This window comes from Cupressus sempervirens, chromosome 11 (assembly GCF_028749045.1).
Source record: "Cupressus sempervirens isolate cs-2001-9-10 chromosome 11, ASM2874904v1, whole genome shotgun sequence".
Taxonomy (NCBI): Eukaryota; Viridiplantae; Streptophyta; class Pinopsida; order Cupressales; family Cupressaceae; genus Cupressus; species Cupressus sempervirens.
Genome location: NC_143128.1, coordinates 339,920,259 through 339,938,344, shown reverse-complemented (window position 1 = coordinate 339,938,344; position 18,086 = coordinate 339,920,259). Strand labels below are relative to the sequence as shown.

General features: G+C 35.2%; 1 protein-coding gene across 1 annotated transcript in view; it reads left to right on the top strand.

Moving 5' to 3' along the window:
- Positions 1-18,086, top strand: part of ALB1 (ALBINA 1) — a 157,648-nt gene that overhangs the window by 66,235 nt on the left and 73,327 nt on the right. Inside the window, exon 6 of the mRNA XM_089809317.1 lies at positions 6,072-6,164. Coding sequence (XP_089665443.1) covers positions 6,072-6,164 — 93 coding nt within the window. The remainder of the gene's footprint in view (positions 1-6,071; positions 6,165-18,086) is intronic.

Below are 18,086 nucleotides of genomic sequence, written 5' to 3'. Positions count from 1 at the left end.
TTAATTGGTCCTTATACCATATCCAAATATTCCCTTTCCCTCGAGGCTTGGTTGGAAGTTTTCATTGAGCTCTCTATTTTCTTTACCAATAATAGCTTTATATGCTAATACCTTAAAGCTGTACTCATCGAGGTACATATTAGAATGATGGGGCCCTTCGTATTCACTAATAATTTGGCCTGTCATGCTATACTGGGAAAATTAAAAGTATTTCCTTTTGCAATCGCTTGTGTGGGCTCCAAAGCCATTTCCACATTCTTATAAATATGTTGATGACTTAACTTTCCCTCTCACAACATATTGAGTGGGGTGAGTAGTTCAAGAGCTCTTTTCGAGCACCTTTGAGCACTTGTGCTTCCACGTATATGCTTTGGCCACACAGGTTTCTAGAGGACTTCATCACTACTGTCATAAACAAAATAGAAACTTCTAAAATCCATTCTTATCGGTGAGATGGTTAAATACTAGAACCTCCATCGGGTTTTGATACTTGTTTCAAAACTCGATGAAATACCCTTTTTACTATACTTCCAAATCTGGTGTCAATTTCCAAAATGAGTTTTAGAACTCACGATTTTGCTTCTAAGTGACTTTTCTCTGTGCTCATATGTGCCATCCCCTTCTTAGTGCTTATGGGTGCCATTGCAGGCCCTATGCATTTTCAAGAACCTCATGTTTTTCTGCTCAATGTGTTTGCTCCAATTTCAGTTCCAAGTGACGTGTCGAGATACAGTGGCCTTTTCAGAACTTATTCAAAATGTTGCACTAGGAATGTGTCAGGATATGTAATGTTTGACATAACTATATTGGTTTCCAATATTAGTCTTGGAACCAATGAAATATCCTCCATTTCACAACTACCATTAAAGTGCAAAATGAATAATTAAGGACAAGGATGCTTGATGTTCATAGTGTTGTTCATTACTGTAATCTTTTGTTGAAAATTACATGAATGCCTCCTAGTTTCAATGTAGTTTCAGCAAACACAAGGCTTTGGTCTTACACGATACCCACTAGCAATACCTCTAATCTTCCATGCTGCAATCTGTGGTAGTTTTTGCCACTCGCACACATCCTATGCAAATCAACGCAAAAGCTCAGGATTATGCTGCATGTGACTTGATCTGGATTCATGTGTGTGAGGTAGTAGCCCGACCTAGTCATTGAAATCCTCTCATAATATCGAGGCTGTAAGTATTCTCTAGAGTGTGGATCTGCACTGGCTTTTACAAATCCTTCAATTTTTCTTTGCTAAGTTTTGACCTTTGTACTCTAATTATTCTCAACAAACAACCTGCTCTGATACCATGTTAACTTAGGATTGTTGCAAATGTAATATCACTGCCTGTGTTTTATGTGTTATTCAAATGTAGTGATCTCTCTTGCATTTATATTGAGGATGAGGCAGGGTGAGACGAAGGGACATGTCTATTGTTATTATGTGATTAACATAATAATAATTGATTATACATATATATATCTTCAGTTTAGTTTCATGCAGTGTAACATGGGGATCCGTCCCCCCTCCAAAAAAAAATTGGGCTGTCTTGGAGATAGGGACGTCCCCGGGATGGCGGGATGGTGTCTCGGCATTTCGAGCGGCACCACCATCGCCGGAGACGGCGAGACGTCTCCTATGTGGGTGCGTGGGGACGTGACGGAGTCTCCTTTATTGTGGGGGGACACGACGGAGTCTCCTTTACTGTGGGTGCGGGGAGACTTGTAGTTTTTGTTTGCATTATAATATTATATACTTATTTTGATATCATGATTCATGGCACTTGATACTTATTGTAATCATCTTTATGTCATGACTCATATGATCATTGATTACTTTTAAATAGTAGAATCTAGATATTCATACTATTGATCTGAAGACTAATATATAGACTAATATTTGCTGATGTTCAATGTCAATGTTCATTGTTTGTTTGTCATTTGATCATGAATCATGATGTTCCAATTCAAACCTTAATGCAATGTTCAATGTTAATATTTTATTGTTTAAGTTTAGTAGTTTACTGTTTTTAACTTTTTTACATCTTTATATGATTATATCAAGCTATATTGTATAATTGTAGTGCATATTTTCATAATTAGCATTTCGAGTACCATAGTATAGTATATACACCCTTGCTCCCCCCGCTACCCCGCCGTCCCCTTGCCGTCCCCAAATCAAGGCTCCTCTGTCTCCTCGTCTCGGAAACTTGTCCCCCCGTCTCGCTGTCCCCCAGTCTCGCAAGGCGGTGTAACTATGGTCTCATGGGATTTATCCGACTGAAGCTACAAAACATCAACAATGAATTTCCACACTTTTAAGAATTAGTCATGGACCTTACTTGGAATTGCAAGTCCTCTCTAAAATGAAGTTCTTTTGTTTTGGTTGGATAGATTCAATAAAACCTCACCTTGTATGATCTTTATAAATAAGATTTTAATGTCCTTCAAGATGTTTCTTATTCTAGAAAAAAGAATTTTTTTGATAACCCTTTGATGCACTATGAGTACTCTTAGTGAATTGGCTAACCTTTATCCAAAAGGTTCAAATGTCCTTGGATCTTCTTGTAAGCCTAAAACAACAATCATATAGTTGGCTTCAAAAATGTTCTTTGTTGAGACCCCATTGGAAGGTTGCTCTTTGTTTCTTATTGTGGGGTATTTGGTTAGGGTGTAACCAATAGTTTTCTAGTGAAACATATTTTAAATGGGAAAGATGTTCGACTAAATCTCTATGGGTATTTTGTCTTTGGGCAACGTGTTTCTTGGAAATATAAAACCTTAGTTTCTTCCCATGGACATAAAATTCTTCAAAATTGGTAGATTCTTACCCTTGCATTGTTAATCTAATAATCATTAATTCATATATTAGAAACCACCTAAGGTTTTATGAATTGAAGTTTGATGGAACAAGTTTGGGGTTTTTTTTGGAATTCTTCAAGAGAGTAGAACTTTTCATTAGCATTTGGAGTCTTTTGTGGATGTTTTGTAGGTTCAGTTGAGTTGTCATCATAGACACATGGCAGAGATGGAGTTTGAGAGACATTTGGCACCTTTTTGGAGTCTTTAGAGTCCTATTTTTGACTGATTCTTTCCGAATCCAAGTTCAGAATTTGTATCTTGCAGGATTTGGTCAGGTATCAGTTTAGGATATATACTTCTCATTTTTGAGTGTAGAGAGTCATTTTTTTGGAGAGCAGAGCTTTTGGCATTTTTGGGCATTGTGCTTATTTTTCATTACTGTATCAGATTTGGAGAATGTATTTTCAGAGCTAGTGAGAGCTTATATAACATATATTGGATCTATTTCTGGAGTCATACTTGTATGCGTTGGCAGTGATTGATGTTATTTTCTTGTGTTTCTTATAGGAAACCTTCAGATTATGTCTCATTCTGCATCTTTATGACTTAAGGTATTATGCACAGGTCAGGGGTTATCTCAAGTGTTTGAAGATATTAATTCTGATTGATTCCTTTTAATATTTTTAGGTTCTAAGTTTTCCTCTGAAATACTTACGTGCAAAGTATATAACCAGGAGTTGTATCTGTGTCTAGATTGCTGTAAGCTGGTAGATTGTGCTTGGAAAGATATTAGCTTCATTTGAATTATATTGGTGCATCACCCTTGTTTGTTTATGCAATTTTCAGTTATCAGTATTTCTCTATCTCTTTCCCTCACAAGTATTCCTTAGTTTTCCTTAGTTAGGTGATTCATTGTATAACATCAGATAGGAACTGGCCTAGAATCCGGAGGTTCAATCAGGTCATAGGATACCCATAACCTCTGATTGAGCATTATTTGTTTACAGTGAAGTTCAGTGATCTTCTCAACTAATGGGACATTATTTGCTTGCTTATACTAGATCTATTCCTTTGAAAAAAATATAAAACTTTGGTTTAGATCACCTCTTATCATTTGAATGGTGGAAGAAATTAATTTTTCTAGAACAATAGTTTTTAGTTGTGGCCTTTGTATTTTTTTGGTGGGCGTATCTTTTCCCAGGTGGCTGTCCTAGTCATTTTAGTCTTCTTGGAATTTAGCTTCCTTTCTGGTATTATATGATGTATCCAGCCCTTATTGTACTTTGCGTATTTCCTTCGGGTGAGGTTCCATACAGAACCCTCAGTTAATCTACTAAAAATATTACTTTGGAGTCGTCTCTCATCATCAACAACAGTAAAATAGCTACCTATAATTTAATGAAACAAGTATTTCCAAAAGGGGATTTTAGATATTGACTGGCTTTAATCTCTAATCAACCAAATTTATTTGATGGAATGCAAGGAAATTGATTTCCAGTTCTATTTGAAGAAGGTCTACCCCACACATTGAAGAAGGTCTACCCCACACACCCCACACACCTCAATAAGATTCAACAATACAGATGAACTTGGGTCACATGCATGGAATCATTGGTGAAACCATTTAAAACTTGTTTGAAATGTAATCTAGTCGAAAAATTTATCACCAAATTAAATCCTTTGCTGCCATGCTGAATGGTTTCTACATTGCAGATATCTTTAACTTAGATTTTGGTTGCCACTTGCCTTTCATTCTTATTGTGTTTGTCTTTAGTCCGTTTGATTCTCACCATTTGTTTCAGGATGTTCTTTTGTGAGATAAACTCTCCTCAGGTGTGCGTGTTTAGATGCTACGCCTAAACGGGATATTGTCATGATCAGCTGGTTGCTCCCATACACCACCTCCCTCGGACAAATTCTGCTAGGAACTGCTTTTCCAAATTAATATTGATAAATGTTCTACCTTGGTTCAGGAATGCCTTATTTTTAAAAATAAATTTATTTTCTATACTGTGTTTCTTATATTTGGTAAGGAACATTCCCACAAGTATTCACTTGTAAAAAAGTGGGATAAAAATTAACCCATCCTGGATGAGCGTGTAAGCTTTTTTGTTGATTTGAAAATAGACCAAAATTTTATTGAACATTAATTTCTTCTGGGACCAAGTACCTACTTGGGGAGCTTGATCTTTTTATTTCCTGGAGGAGAAGATAGCCACAAGTATCTTTACTAAATCCAAGGCTTTTTGATCCTTTTAATCCAGATTTGCATGGCTTTTGGAGCTAGACAGGTCCTCATGAATCTGCATATTAATGCTCTTAAAATGCTACAACCTTTTTCCATTTCTTCAATAGAGGACATTTCAGTGGCTTTTTTATTTGAACATAGCAGCTACTTTCCTTTTTTTGGGGAAAATTGGACTTCACATGGTTATGTAAGCTTTGTATTGAAAAAACAAAACGTTATTTTTACACAGATTTGAGTATTGAATTTTGCGACAGCAGTCTTGATAATAAGATTTTGATGTTCTTAAAGTTTTGACAATAAGATGAAGCTACGATTTCTCCTAGAATGGGATCCTTGAGAATGGATCAAATAGGTCGAGTTAAGAGCTCCAGACAGGGGAGTAGAAATAAGGCCCCAGAAGTGGCAACATCAAACATACATGGATAAGCATAAAAGGCTGAATTGAGGCGATTGTGTATTTGGAATATCATGCTAATTTTTTTGAGGTTTATCCTATCACATTTAGTTTTGTGCTCTATTATTTACTGTACAGATGTGCACAGTTCTTATTTTATTTTTCAAAGTAGTCTTAATAGAGAAATTTCATCATGCAGATGCCTGAAATATCAGTTATGCAGAATGTGGATATCTTAATCAATCTGGGTTTGTAATTCTGTAAATCTCTCATAATAATAAATAAATAGAAGATTACCTCATAACTGAGGAGGAACTGTGACTCCAGTGTGTCTTTGGACCTTTCTCAAGTTTCATATTCCAGAATTAATGAAATGAAAATGCTGAAACAACTTTCAGAAAATAAGAAAAATGTATTAATTGGGCAAGCATATGGGTTAGTTTAAGGATGTTGAACATATTTATTTGGAGTTTTTTATTTCATAATTGGACACATTGAGTGGACGAATAAGCTCACATTAAAAGTTAGATTCCTGTAAAGTAAAGGGTTTCATTGTTAAATCTCAAGCATTTTAACTTTAGCATGAATAGCTAGATAAGACTTTCTTATCATGTTTTTGTTCCTACGCAGATCATACTAGCTAGAGAGTACCTGAAGGATGTAAATGTTAGTAGGGATCAAATAAAGTACCTTGTTATGGAAGCTCTACGTGGTGGTTGCCAGGTTGGTAAATAGTGCTTTATGGAAAGCTATCTCTTTAAGATTATATCTTTTTTGTGGGCATGTTTATAGCCAATCATCATCAGTGCTGCTTTTGATTATTTATTAGTTTTCATTGTTCAGGCAGTGCTGATGATGTTTTATTGTTTGTTGTTGGTCCCATGTACTTCAAAGTAAAAAAGAGTGGAATCCACCTTTGTAAGAACTATTGATGCTTGTGAGACAATTGTGTAAAGCTTTGGTCAATTCATTAAATAATAAAGAAAATCTGGAATAAATGCAATGTCCATGAAGGGGTTCTAACCATGCAAGAATGGTGAAGCTAAGGTCATAGGACCAACATACAAGTTTGTTGGTGCTAATATATCAAGTATAAGAGACCTTTGATTGTCAATATCCATGTAAGGAAATTTGCAATTGATCAACATAGTTGACAATTGAAGTCTAGCTTTGACAGCTGCAACTTTGAATGTTTTTCTAGATTGTATAGTTGTATTTGCATGGACTGTTATAATATTTAGAATAATTAGGGGGGGGGGTTGCAGGGTGGGCGTGAATCAATTATTCTCAGGTCTAAATGTACCAATTCAACATTCAACAATTTCAAACAACTTATTCAAACTCATAAAATCACTTGGCCAATATAGCAACTTATCAGCAACTTAACTTATTCATTCATCACTAACCCTCTGTTCAGTATATGCCGACTAACAGAAATAAAACATCAATACATAGCATGCATTACAAAACAACATTCACACAAATATAACACCAGGATTTAACGTGGAAACCCAATTTGGTAAAAACCACCAAGTAACATGCTACCACTTTTCAACCTTCTGAAGTGAGCTCGATTAAGCCAACCCTATTAAAGGTTACAAAATACACTGTTAGGTGTGACCTGGTTAGAGGATTTAATCACCCTGCTAAGAGTGGCTTGGCTAAAGAAGTTTGGATCATTCTATTGGAATGTCACCTTGCTTAAGGATTTACAAATGACTGTGAGGTCAACCTTGATTAAAGAATTTTACTATCACAATTGTTAGAGAGTAACAACTAGGTTTGATTTGTCAAGACTCAAGATACAACTCACTTTGTAAATTCAGATCTCCATTCGGCTTAATTGCTGGTTCGTTGATTGGATTTCATTATAGTCTCCATCTCTGATCACACTTCACCAATTATCTCACTTTTCCTCTGCTACTATGTTCTTCATAGATTCTCCACAAAATCGCTAATCAACAATGAACAAACCTTAATAAACATCCCTTATGCCCTCCTTAAATAGGTAGCTTTGATCTTTTGCCGCTTAAACATCACTGTAGATCTTAGGGTTTGATTAGATTCAATGAATCTGATCATCATTTTGTCCTTCTCCTTTCTTGACACTTCTAGAAACTTCTTTTTAAATCCTTTCCTTTGATCACTTAACAAACTCAATTCGTGCATTAAATACGCTAGCTCATCAATTCTTATCATCCACCCATTTGACAAATCTGAAAATTCAACTATGTAGGCCTCAAAACTTGATTCTTCACAAATTGTAAAAATGCTGACACTCGATCATCACCGTGTAGCTCAGTCTCTATTGTTCTGGCTTGCTCGGCTTACATTGGTTCGCTCGGTCTTCACTACGCTTGGTCACTACTATATTTTCCTACTTAATCTTGCTCGACCATAACTATTACTCGGCTAATACTGTTTACTCGACTATCTCTTAAGCACGTTAATCTTTTGCTTCATTAGCCTAGTAAAATTGATGCTCGGTCAAGCTTAGTGTTTTACTCAACTTCTTTTTTTCTTTTCTATACATCAACTCAACTGTCTTCGTCACTTCATATAATGATTAAACAACACATTATCTTGTCAAAGACTTAACTGATCAAGTGTCCATTGTAATTCCAACATACTTGCTCCTCTTTACTCAACAACTTCCCTAGTTCATCTAGTTAACTCTCTTTTCAAATCCTCTTCATCAATCAACTGATATGACACTCTACACTGTTAGTAAATGTTTCACCAATAATGTTTGACATCAATGACAACATAATAATTATTCCAATTGTTGCTTCCAACATGGACCTGTGTTCACAAGATTTCCTGTGATAGTGAGCACATGAGTTGTACTTTGGATACCATAAATAATGAATCCTACATATTGAGTACAAGCAAAGATAGAAAAGATGATGGAGGAGGTGTTGATTTCAATGTCAGTATCAGTTAATAGTTCAAACTCAATGTTATTTGTCAAGCAGTTTGAAATAAATCTAGTTGTAGATCTTATTTTTTAAAGAGAGTTAACTGTTTGAATGCACAATCAAAATTAGTAGTCGTTGCTTTTGGTCAAGTAGCATACCGTCATTGAAATGTAGGCAAAATGGGATCTAGCCTAAGCATACAACCTAGGAATCATTCTATTTCATTAGGGGATTAATCAATTGGGCTCAACAATAGTCCCCTAAGAGAGATGATCATGATGGATTAATTGATCATCCTTTTTTGAAGGTTTGATATGATCGATTATGATTATGATAGCCAAAGATGCAATAACTAGGATGAATGCTAGGAAATTGACCAAACCCGCATAAACAATAAGCTATATGCAAGAATCGTAACCAATTCTAACTCTAACAAAAACTGGAATTGTTTCCATTTTGGATGTTTGACAATTGGTCAAACACTCTGCATGCAAACTTTGATACCACTGCAAGAACCCTCTCCAAGCGCATTCTTGTAAATACAAATTTCTGCATTGTTTGTATTTGTTATGGTGAATGAATGTGGTATATTCACAATGTTTGTTATGACAATAAAATGCAGGAGATAAAAGATATTGCAATAATATTTTTTCCAACTCAAAAAAAAATTGTATTGAAAATAGCCCCTATCATCTAAAATTAAAATACCCAGAAAATCTAAGAGATACAATGATTGAACTCATAGGTAATACATAAGACAAATTTCTTCAACAAAACAATGAAGCAAATTTATATCAAACCCTTAGCTGCCCAAAAAAGAATAACTAACTTTCAGCTGCAAACCCTTGTTAAATTCTATTGATAATAGCTCCCAGTATGCACAATATAAAACCCACACGCTAAAGAAGAATGACATACAACCAAGAACGAGTATTCTCCAAAAATTAATCCTCTAACTTCTGATCAACATTTACATTTTCTTCAAAACACTTGATATAATCTCCAATAAGACACAATGTTGATCTCACAAACAAACTTCAGTTGGTCTTTCACAACCTTAGAATGCTAAAACAATGCAGAATCTTCATTCTCCAATGCCAATACCAACAATCCCTGATTTCCACTTCTCCATGAGAAGAGCACAAGCACAAACTTCAAAGTCTTCAATTATCAAAATGAACGAGTACCTTATCTTTTCTCTTCAAAAGCCTTATATATTTTCCTCGAGAGGTTGAGTTCCTTCATGCCCACCTTAAATGATTTGAAATGATATCAACTCTTTTCTTTGCAACTTCATTGAATGCTTTAATAAATGTCCTCTAAAAATGTAACATCCAGATTTTCCGGGTCTAAATTTTAACATCTAACATAAGCGTAGAATTCAGTTATAACTTTGATTTCATAGGAAGGCAGTTACATCATTCATGTTCATGTCAAGAAGATTACCGTTAAAGTCAGTTAAACAAAATTGCTTAACTAAATACTTGAAATACTTTTTAATGAAATTACTTCAGAAATTGAAATCACATACCTCGGAAAAACTGAGACTGAAATTCATCTAAGAATGCTTCTGCAACCACCCGAGTTAGTCCACAAATTTACTATAACAATTTCTCAAATCGACTGCTATCTCAAAAATCATTTGATGAATACCACTAAATACCATTATAACTTAAATTAGGGCATCACATATCATCTTCCCAATTAGGGCATCAATTACCATCGGTTTATTTAGGGCTTTTGGTATTGCTTTACCACTTAGGGCTTCTGCGACCACGGATTCAATTTAGGGCTTCCGCGACAACGGATTCAATTTAGCGCTTCTGCAACCATGGATTCAACTAGGGTTTTCGATACCACGGATTCAGTTAGGGCTTCCAATACCACCATATCAATTAAGGTTCCAACTATCACACAATCAATTAGGGCTTCGGATTTCTTTTCCTTCCGATTGCTTATCTGTGACAATTTCTAAAAATTAGATAATTACTTATATTCAATATTCATTTATATGAAGTAAAATAACAATGAAATACCTCAATTTAATCTTACCTTCTCATAAACAAAAATGATAATACCTATTTCTGATAGACAATTGATTTCAATACTTATCTCTGTTTGACGCATATCTGATATTTTGAGAGAGGTGAAACATTGCCAGGGGCTTTACCACCCAACCTCGGACCACAATATATATCCCCACACGATCTCTTAACGAGAAAGGCCCTCCCTACCCGGAATTGACAGGGAACATCTTACCATTCACTGGGCATCATGATATATAACACGCCATACGACTTGGCAGCAGGAGATCATCATAATAGGAATATGCATGAGCTATTATTAATGATATGTATTAAAATGTCATAACTGATATTACTGATTCTTATTGTTGATGAATCTTTCCTCACGCCCCCTCAATCTCATCAGGCCTCCAAGCTCGTGATTTCTAGGTGCTTGTTTAATATCAATAGATTCACTCTTGTAGGGTATGAATGTTTGTAATACATTCTAAACTGAATATCCATATTTTTTTTATATGTTTAATACTCTCTTATGAATAAAGAAACATTTATGGTTTATGATAGTTTTCCAAGAACAAGAATTCTTTTACTGACCATCTCAATTCAGTCTACAATTGTATTAATGAAAAAGAGACTTATTAAACATTCTTGATTCAACAGTTGCATTAGAAAGAAAAACACGATTGGCCATTCTAAATTCGGTAACATTCTTACTTGTCTCCTACGCTTATATCTTCAACCAATTTTTAATATCTATATCCTTGAAAAACAACTCCCAATACACACAGATACAGCAAATAAACTCATATTATATCCAACTTGCAAACTAGAAAAGAACAACTCATTGCACTCACTAACCATCAACAGATCTTTAGATTGGTGTCTCCTCGGTGCTTGATCCAGTACATCTTATACCTATTCATAAAATTAAGACTTTACATTCTCAGAATTTCCTTGGTATTCTGAGTTGATCATTATTATTGTTTTTGTTTGTTGGTGATAGAACATTTCATGACACAATCTACAAATTTAAGACATGGTATGATAAAGGTTTAGTTTTACATTCAAAAACATTTTTGAATTAAGTGATGGCAATCAGTAATATCAGACAAATAAGATGAGAACATAAGTTTTATTTCTTCCTTTATCAACTACCTTTTTGGTAATCATGTAACAAGCTCTGTTGGCATTTTCTAATATGCTGAGCTCAAGGTAACAACAGACTCTATTCTGTGCATTCAACTCTTTCATTTTGTATCAACCCGACCTAGAAAAGACAAAGAAAAACATGAGTGAAAGAATTTAGAAACGAAATAGCACATCCTTACTTGACTACGAATTACTATGCCCTGCTTTGTGATCTCTTCAAAATACTCGCTGTATCCCCTGCTCAGTGATGCGCAAGAATGATTTCCATGTGAGCTTAGTGGTATGATATCGCGCTAAGCAGGATTAATGTGGCAGGTGATGATGTTTTGCAGAATGGGCGACGAAACTTAGCATAGGATAAACGTATTTGCAGAATAAGGATTTGAGTCGGGTAAAACAGAATACAAAGCGAATAGTTAACTTGGGTTGCAAATAACTGAGGGTCTAAGACTATGGCGGAGTCAAGAACAAATGGTATAAAGTGGTGATCTCTGAAAACAACTAGGCAAGCATATAAAAAGATAAAGAATGGCTCTTCAACTTCTGCCGTTACAAGATTGAAATGCGATTGAAATTCCCATCGATTGGAAAATATGAAACGTTGGAATATGGGGTGAAAAAGTTTTAATAATATAAATATAATTCGAAAATTTATTAAAATCTTATAAAAACATCATTCTATTAATTTATTAACATATAAAGATGCCAAAGTATTTTTATATTCAAATACACATTTATAAACTATTATTAAAAATAATACAACGAAAGATTCTTAAAATCTTTTAAGAATACGTTTTATATTTAAACTTAATTAATTAAATTTAATTAATTATTAACAACTCATGCAGTTCCAGAGATAAGTCCTGTTACAAATCGCTTGGTCCTCTACTTGTCTGTCCAATGATGGTGATGCCCTGCCTAATTCTTTTCTGACAATGCTTCCACCCCTTTGACAAGCTCCCTGCAAGGAATTTCTCTGTAACTAAATTATAGGTTATAAATAATCATATTAGTTAACCTTTCGTCTTAATTCCATGAATTCGCGATTAACAAATAACTAGCATGTCATCTTCACTTGAAATCATAACGACTAACTATCTTACCATTTCGCCAGATTATATCAAATTAAACTACCAACTGACTTAGTGTGAACTTCAACATCTATATTTCAAGCTAGGTCAAAAATTGGGATGTAACAAAAAAGTAATGTTTTTAATAATTATATTAAAACATACTTTATACCTGTTTTTTGACTTTATAAAGTGCATCAATAAATGGGCCTAAAAAATTAAGTCATTAATTGCACTTTAAGTCACTTAAATGAAGGGTCATGGCCACATTGGATATAAAGTGAACATAAAACTTTATATTATGAATTTATAATATTTTATCATCATTCAAATGAATTTAATGATAATAACTGCATAATACTCATCAACTCGCCAAATTAACTGAACTAGGAGATCAACATTGCAAACCTATAATGTCGAGGTGCCTTAATCAAAATAGTAACATGGGCATAATTAAGTTAGTATAAATAGTAAGTATCTCAAGCTTAGCCAACCAACAAATGTCAATCACTATGTATACCATGAGTTTGATTGCCACTACAAAAAATAACTCTGACCATAATTTGACTTACTATAAGTAGTAAGTCCCAAATTGGAAGCTTCATCAATATCACCACAACTCCATACTGCTAGCAAATTGTCTAGGTACCCTGCTAAAGATAAAAACTTTGACTTACCCGAAATAGACACTTACTATATAAGTGTGCCAATTTGACTCAAACAAAGTGCAAACCTAAACATCCCTCAGCAATGGAGTAGGAACTGGTCATTGGCTCAACCGAGACCCCCTATCCATAACATTAGCCCATGATGGTCACAATGATGAGCTAGTAACTCGTCGTTAGGCACAGGCTAAAAAGGGGACATTATAATCTGCTCTCCATGAAATTTCTTATCCCCATGCAATCTCAAAAACAAATAGCACATCAATCCACTTGGATCCCAAGCGTAAGATTGTGTAATGTTGCAGTGATCAGTAACCAACTCTTGTAACGTGTTCACTAGTACAATTGAAGAACGTACAAAATTGACTCAAATTTGATGGTAGATGTCACAGGAGTGAACATCTCAAAGAGAACCAATTCGATAGATTGACAAAGCTTGCTTCTCCAAACTATGTAGAGTGAGCTTCCATAGACACCGTTTAACACGTGAACAACTGAACTATGCACCCGACAGAGGTCATGCACAAAGGGTCAAAAATAAAACCATATGTGCTTGACACCATGTACACATACCAAAATTCCTTTGCGAGCCTTATTTGAAATCCCAACGCACTAGAAGGATCCCAAACATTGAACAACCTACCAAAAGGAACATCCTCAAACTTCTACTACTCAACTTTGAACTCAACTTCACTGTGCCCAAAGTGGTGAAGCTAATCAATGGGACCCACCAAAATTGTAGTGCTATTGTCATCACGTGGGTCCCAAAGCACACTAAAATCACATCCACCTGATAAGATCATTTGAAAATGTCTGTCACTACCACTATCTCCGTCCTCTATTAGGCTCCAATAGATGTGCTGACTTTGCAAGTAATGCAACTTGCAGCCACTGATCCTATCTATTATAGATGAAAAATACACATCCCCCAAAGGTTTGTACAATCTCTAAACCAAACTGCACTAATGCATCATCAAATCCTCTACATGTGGATTTGTCAAGTAGTGATGAGTACTCCCTATGCAATCACGATAAAAATCTCCCACCTTGGTCAAGCGCTTGTCATAGCTCTAAATATAATCTCTGTCATTTGAATCATCACCATCAATACCTCTAGTGGGTGTAACCATAGGAGAACCTGATGGAATATGTGGGTCTCTACTACTCTCTTCAAATGCACTCATCCCAACTTCATTATCTGCATTTGTAACTGTGATATGTGTGGCCACATACTCAACTTGCTCACAACCATAGCCCATGGATATCTAACCATCACCAACTGCCACTGTAAGAAACTGTACACCAACTGTAGATGGTGAAGACTGCGCTCAACTCCACAGTAACCTCCTCTAGCAATGACTGACTCCTAAAGGGCCAACTAGGTGCTCTCCAAAGAATCCATAGAGACCCCTAACTCATGAATGAGCTCATCGAGTTCATCTTCCTTCCCCCCCCTCCTAGTGCATCATAACGAGCACAACCTCACTCGAGAAGATACTCTTTGTTAACCAATATGCGTAAAAAGTTCTATTTTATTATTTTGATGGCTTCTTGAAATGTATAAAACTCTCTACGAGAAAGCCTACCATCATAATGCTCATCCGTCACAAGAGTACCCTGGCCATAGGTAGCCAACATTTGACGAGCATCATCAAAATGCTTAATGGCTGTGGCAATCTGATTGTCATTCACCTTTAGTATCCCAACCAATTATTGTCTCTGAAATCATGACACTCATGCAAGCTCTTTGATCCACAATCTGCGCTGTGATATGAAGTTGTATCAACATCTCTCATCTTATGACAACAATCATCATGTGTGCTATCATGTCCACACACATCAACAACTGAGGTACTGCTGCTAAGCACCTCAACAAATGGCCCATCTGATAAAGTGGAAGCTGCTTCTACAATAGTCCCCTTGGTCACTCCCACTTCTCATGTAAATACAAGTCCCTGCAAGTCACGATCATAGGACCCATTACCCATAAATGAATTTTCAGGTTCATTTTCTAAGGTCTGATATGAAAAATCAGACTCACTGCAGCATGAGTTTTCCTCATAAATTACATCATAAGTACCCAAATCAGACTCACTGCAGCTTGAGTTATCCTCATAAATTACGTCATAAGTACCCAGATCTCAAGTACCAACATCATCCATATGTGAAACCTTTGCTGTCTCATGCTAATACAAACACAAGTCACTGCTGTCATGAAAATCAGAGTTGTAGTAGCTCGTATTTTTCAAACAATCTTCATGTTGGACACTCCCATTTTGAATGTCAACATCCTCCATACCTGCCATGTCATCAACACCATCATTACACTCAAGCAAGGGACTGCTGTCATAAAAATCAGAACTTTTATTGGTACTTGAATAAGTGTTTGCTTCTTTTTCTGTGCAAACAAAGGATCCAAAATTTCTAGGTGTTGTAGAAGTTCTGAATATTTTTTATAATAGTTCTAAAAGGCATCATTATAACCTTGCAAGGCATGCATAAGCTCTGGCATGAGATCTTGTATAGATTTTGTTTTCCCTATGGCTCACATAAACCCCTAGTCCTGAATGTAAGAAGCCTTTCCCACAGGATGACATGAAATTTCTCTGATACATTATAAGAACCCCAATTGGTTCTAACTCTAACAAACACTGGAGTTGTTTCAATTTTGGATGTTTGACATTTGGTCAGACACTTTACGTGCAAGCTCTGAAACCACTGTAAAAACCCTCTCCAAGCGGATTCTTGTAAATACAAATTTTCTGCTTTGTTTGTATTTGTTTTGATGAATGAATGTGGTATATTTGCAATGTTTGATATGATTATAATGCAGAAAATAATGATGCTGCAATAACAATTTTCCAACTCAAAACTAAAATTGTATAGAAAATACATAGCTACAAATTTCAGATTTCAATACCAGCTTGAATACTTAGAATTTTCACAATAATGACAACCTAATTCATCAAATAACTCCTATCACTTAAAACAACAATACTTAGAAAATCTAAGAATTACAATTGATGAACTAAGGTAATACATGCCTTGAAAGCTTCTGAAAAGATGAATATCAGCAGCAGATGAATTTCTTCAATAAACAAATGCAGAGAATTTATATCAAACCCTCAGCCTGCCCCAAAAAGAACAACTTTCAACTGCAAACCCTTTTGAATTCTATAGATAATAGCTCCCAATATGCACAATATAAACCCTATGTCTTGAAGAAGAATGAGATACAACCAGCAACGAGTATTCTCCAAAAGTGAATCCTCAAATTTCTGATCAGCAATCAAATATCCTTCAAAGTCCTTGATATAATCTCCAATGAGACACAATGTTGACTTCTAGATGAAGTCAGTCTTGCAGGCAAACTTTAGCTGGTCTTTCACAACCCCAAAATTGCTAAAACAATGAAGAATCTTCGTTCTCCAATGCTAATACCAAGAAATGCTGGTTTCTAGTTCTCCATGAGAAGAGCACAAGCCCAAACCTCAAAGTCTTCAATTGTCAAAATGAATGAATGCCTTCTATTTTCTTTTCAAAAGCTTTATATATTTTCATCAAGAGGTCGATTTCCGTCATGTGTGCTTTAAATGATTTAAAATGGTACAAATTCTTTTCTTTTCAACTTCTTTGAATGCTTTAATAAATGGCCTCTCAAAAGTAATGTTTTTTAATAATCATGTAAAAACATACGCTATATTTGCTTTTCGACTTTAAAATGTGTAGCAATAAATGGACCTCAGATATTAAAATCATTTGTTGCACTTTTAGTCACCTAAATGAAGGGTCATGGATTCATTGGATATAAAGTGCACATAAATATTTATATTACGATTTTATAATATTTTATTATCATTAAAACAAATTTAATGATAATAACTTCTTAAATTTTTTTATCAACTGACCAAATCAACTGGACTAGGAGATCAACGCTGAAAACCCATAATGTCTAGGTGCTTTACTCTAAATGGTAACATGGGCAATATTGAATTACTATAAATAGTAAGTCCCTGAAACTTAGCACCAATTGGCAAATGAGTGAATCATTGTGCATACCATGAGTTCAAGTGCCCATGCCAAAAATAGTTCTGAACATAATTTGACTTAGTATAAATAGTAAGTCTGAAACTGAAAGCTCCATCAATATTTACCACAACTCCATCTTGCTAGCAAACTCCATCAATATCACAATGCAATATTACCCGAAATAGACACTATAAATAGAAAGTGTACCAATCTATCTCAAACGAAATGCAAACTTGAACATCCTTGACCAATGGAGTAGGAACTAGCCACTGGTTCAAGCAACTGAGACCCCCTAATCATAACATTAGCCCACAAGGGTCACAATGATGGGCTAATAACTTGTCCTCAAACACCGGCTAAAAAGGGGGCATTACACTATATAATAGATATGCAAATTCTAAAGACAATGTGGAAATAGGATAGGATTTAGAAAGATGTTAAAATGTTGGTCTATGAAGATAGGTGCCATTAACTTGAAAGTACTCGATACAAATATCATGAGTTTTGGATGAAGATGTCTAACACATCATTTTGCTAAATTTTTGCACAAAAAGTGATAGCCACTAGGGCATATTGATAGTGACCAGGTCTTTATCCCTCTTAAACGTTTGGATTTTCTCATCTTAGTTTTCTCTTCATGGATGTGTAGTCCTTTTTCATTGGTTTTGGAATCCACGTAGAAAAGAGAGAAAATGTGTTGGGTACTATAGGGGCTTCCTAAGTCAAACCCCAACTAGGAATTAACCTGTACTACAACAAAGATGGTTAGAAAAAGAGCATCCCTGTGATT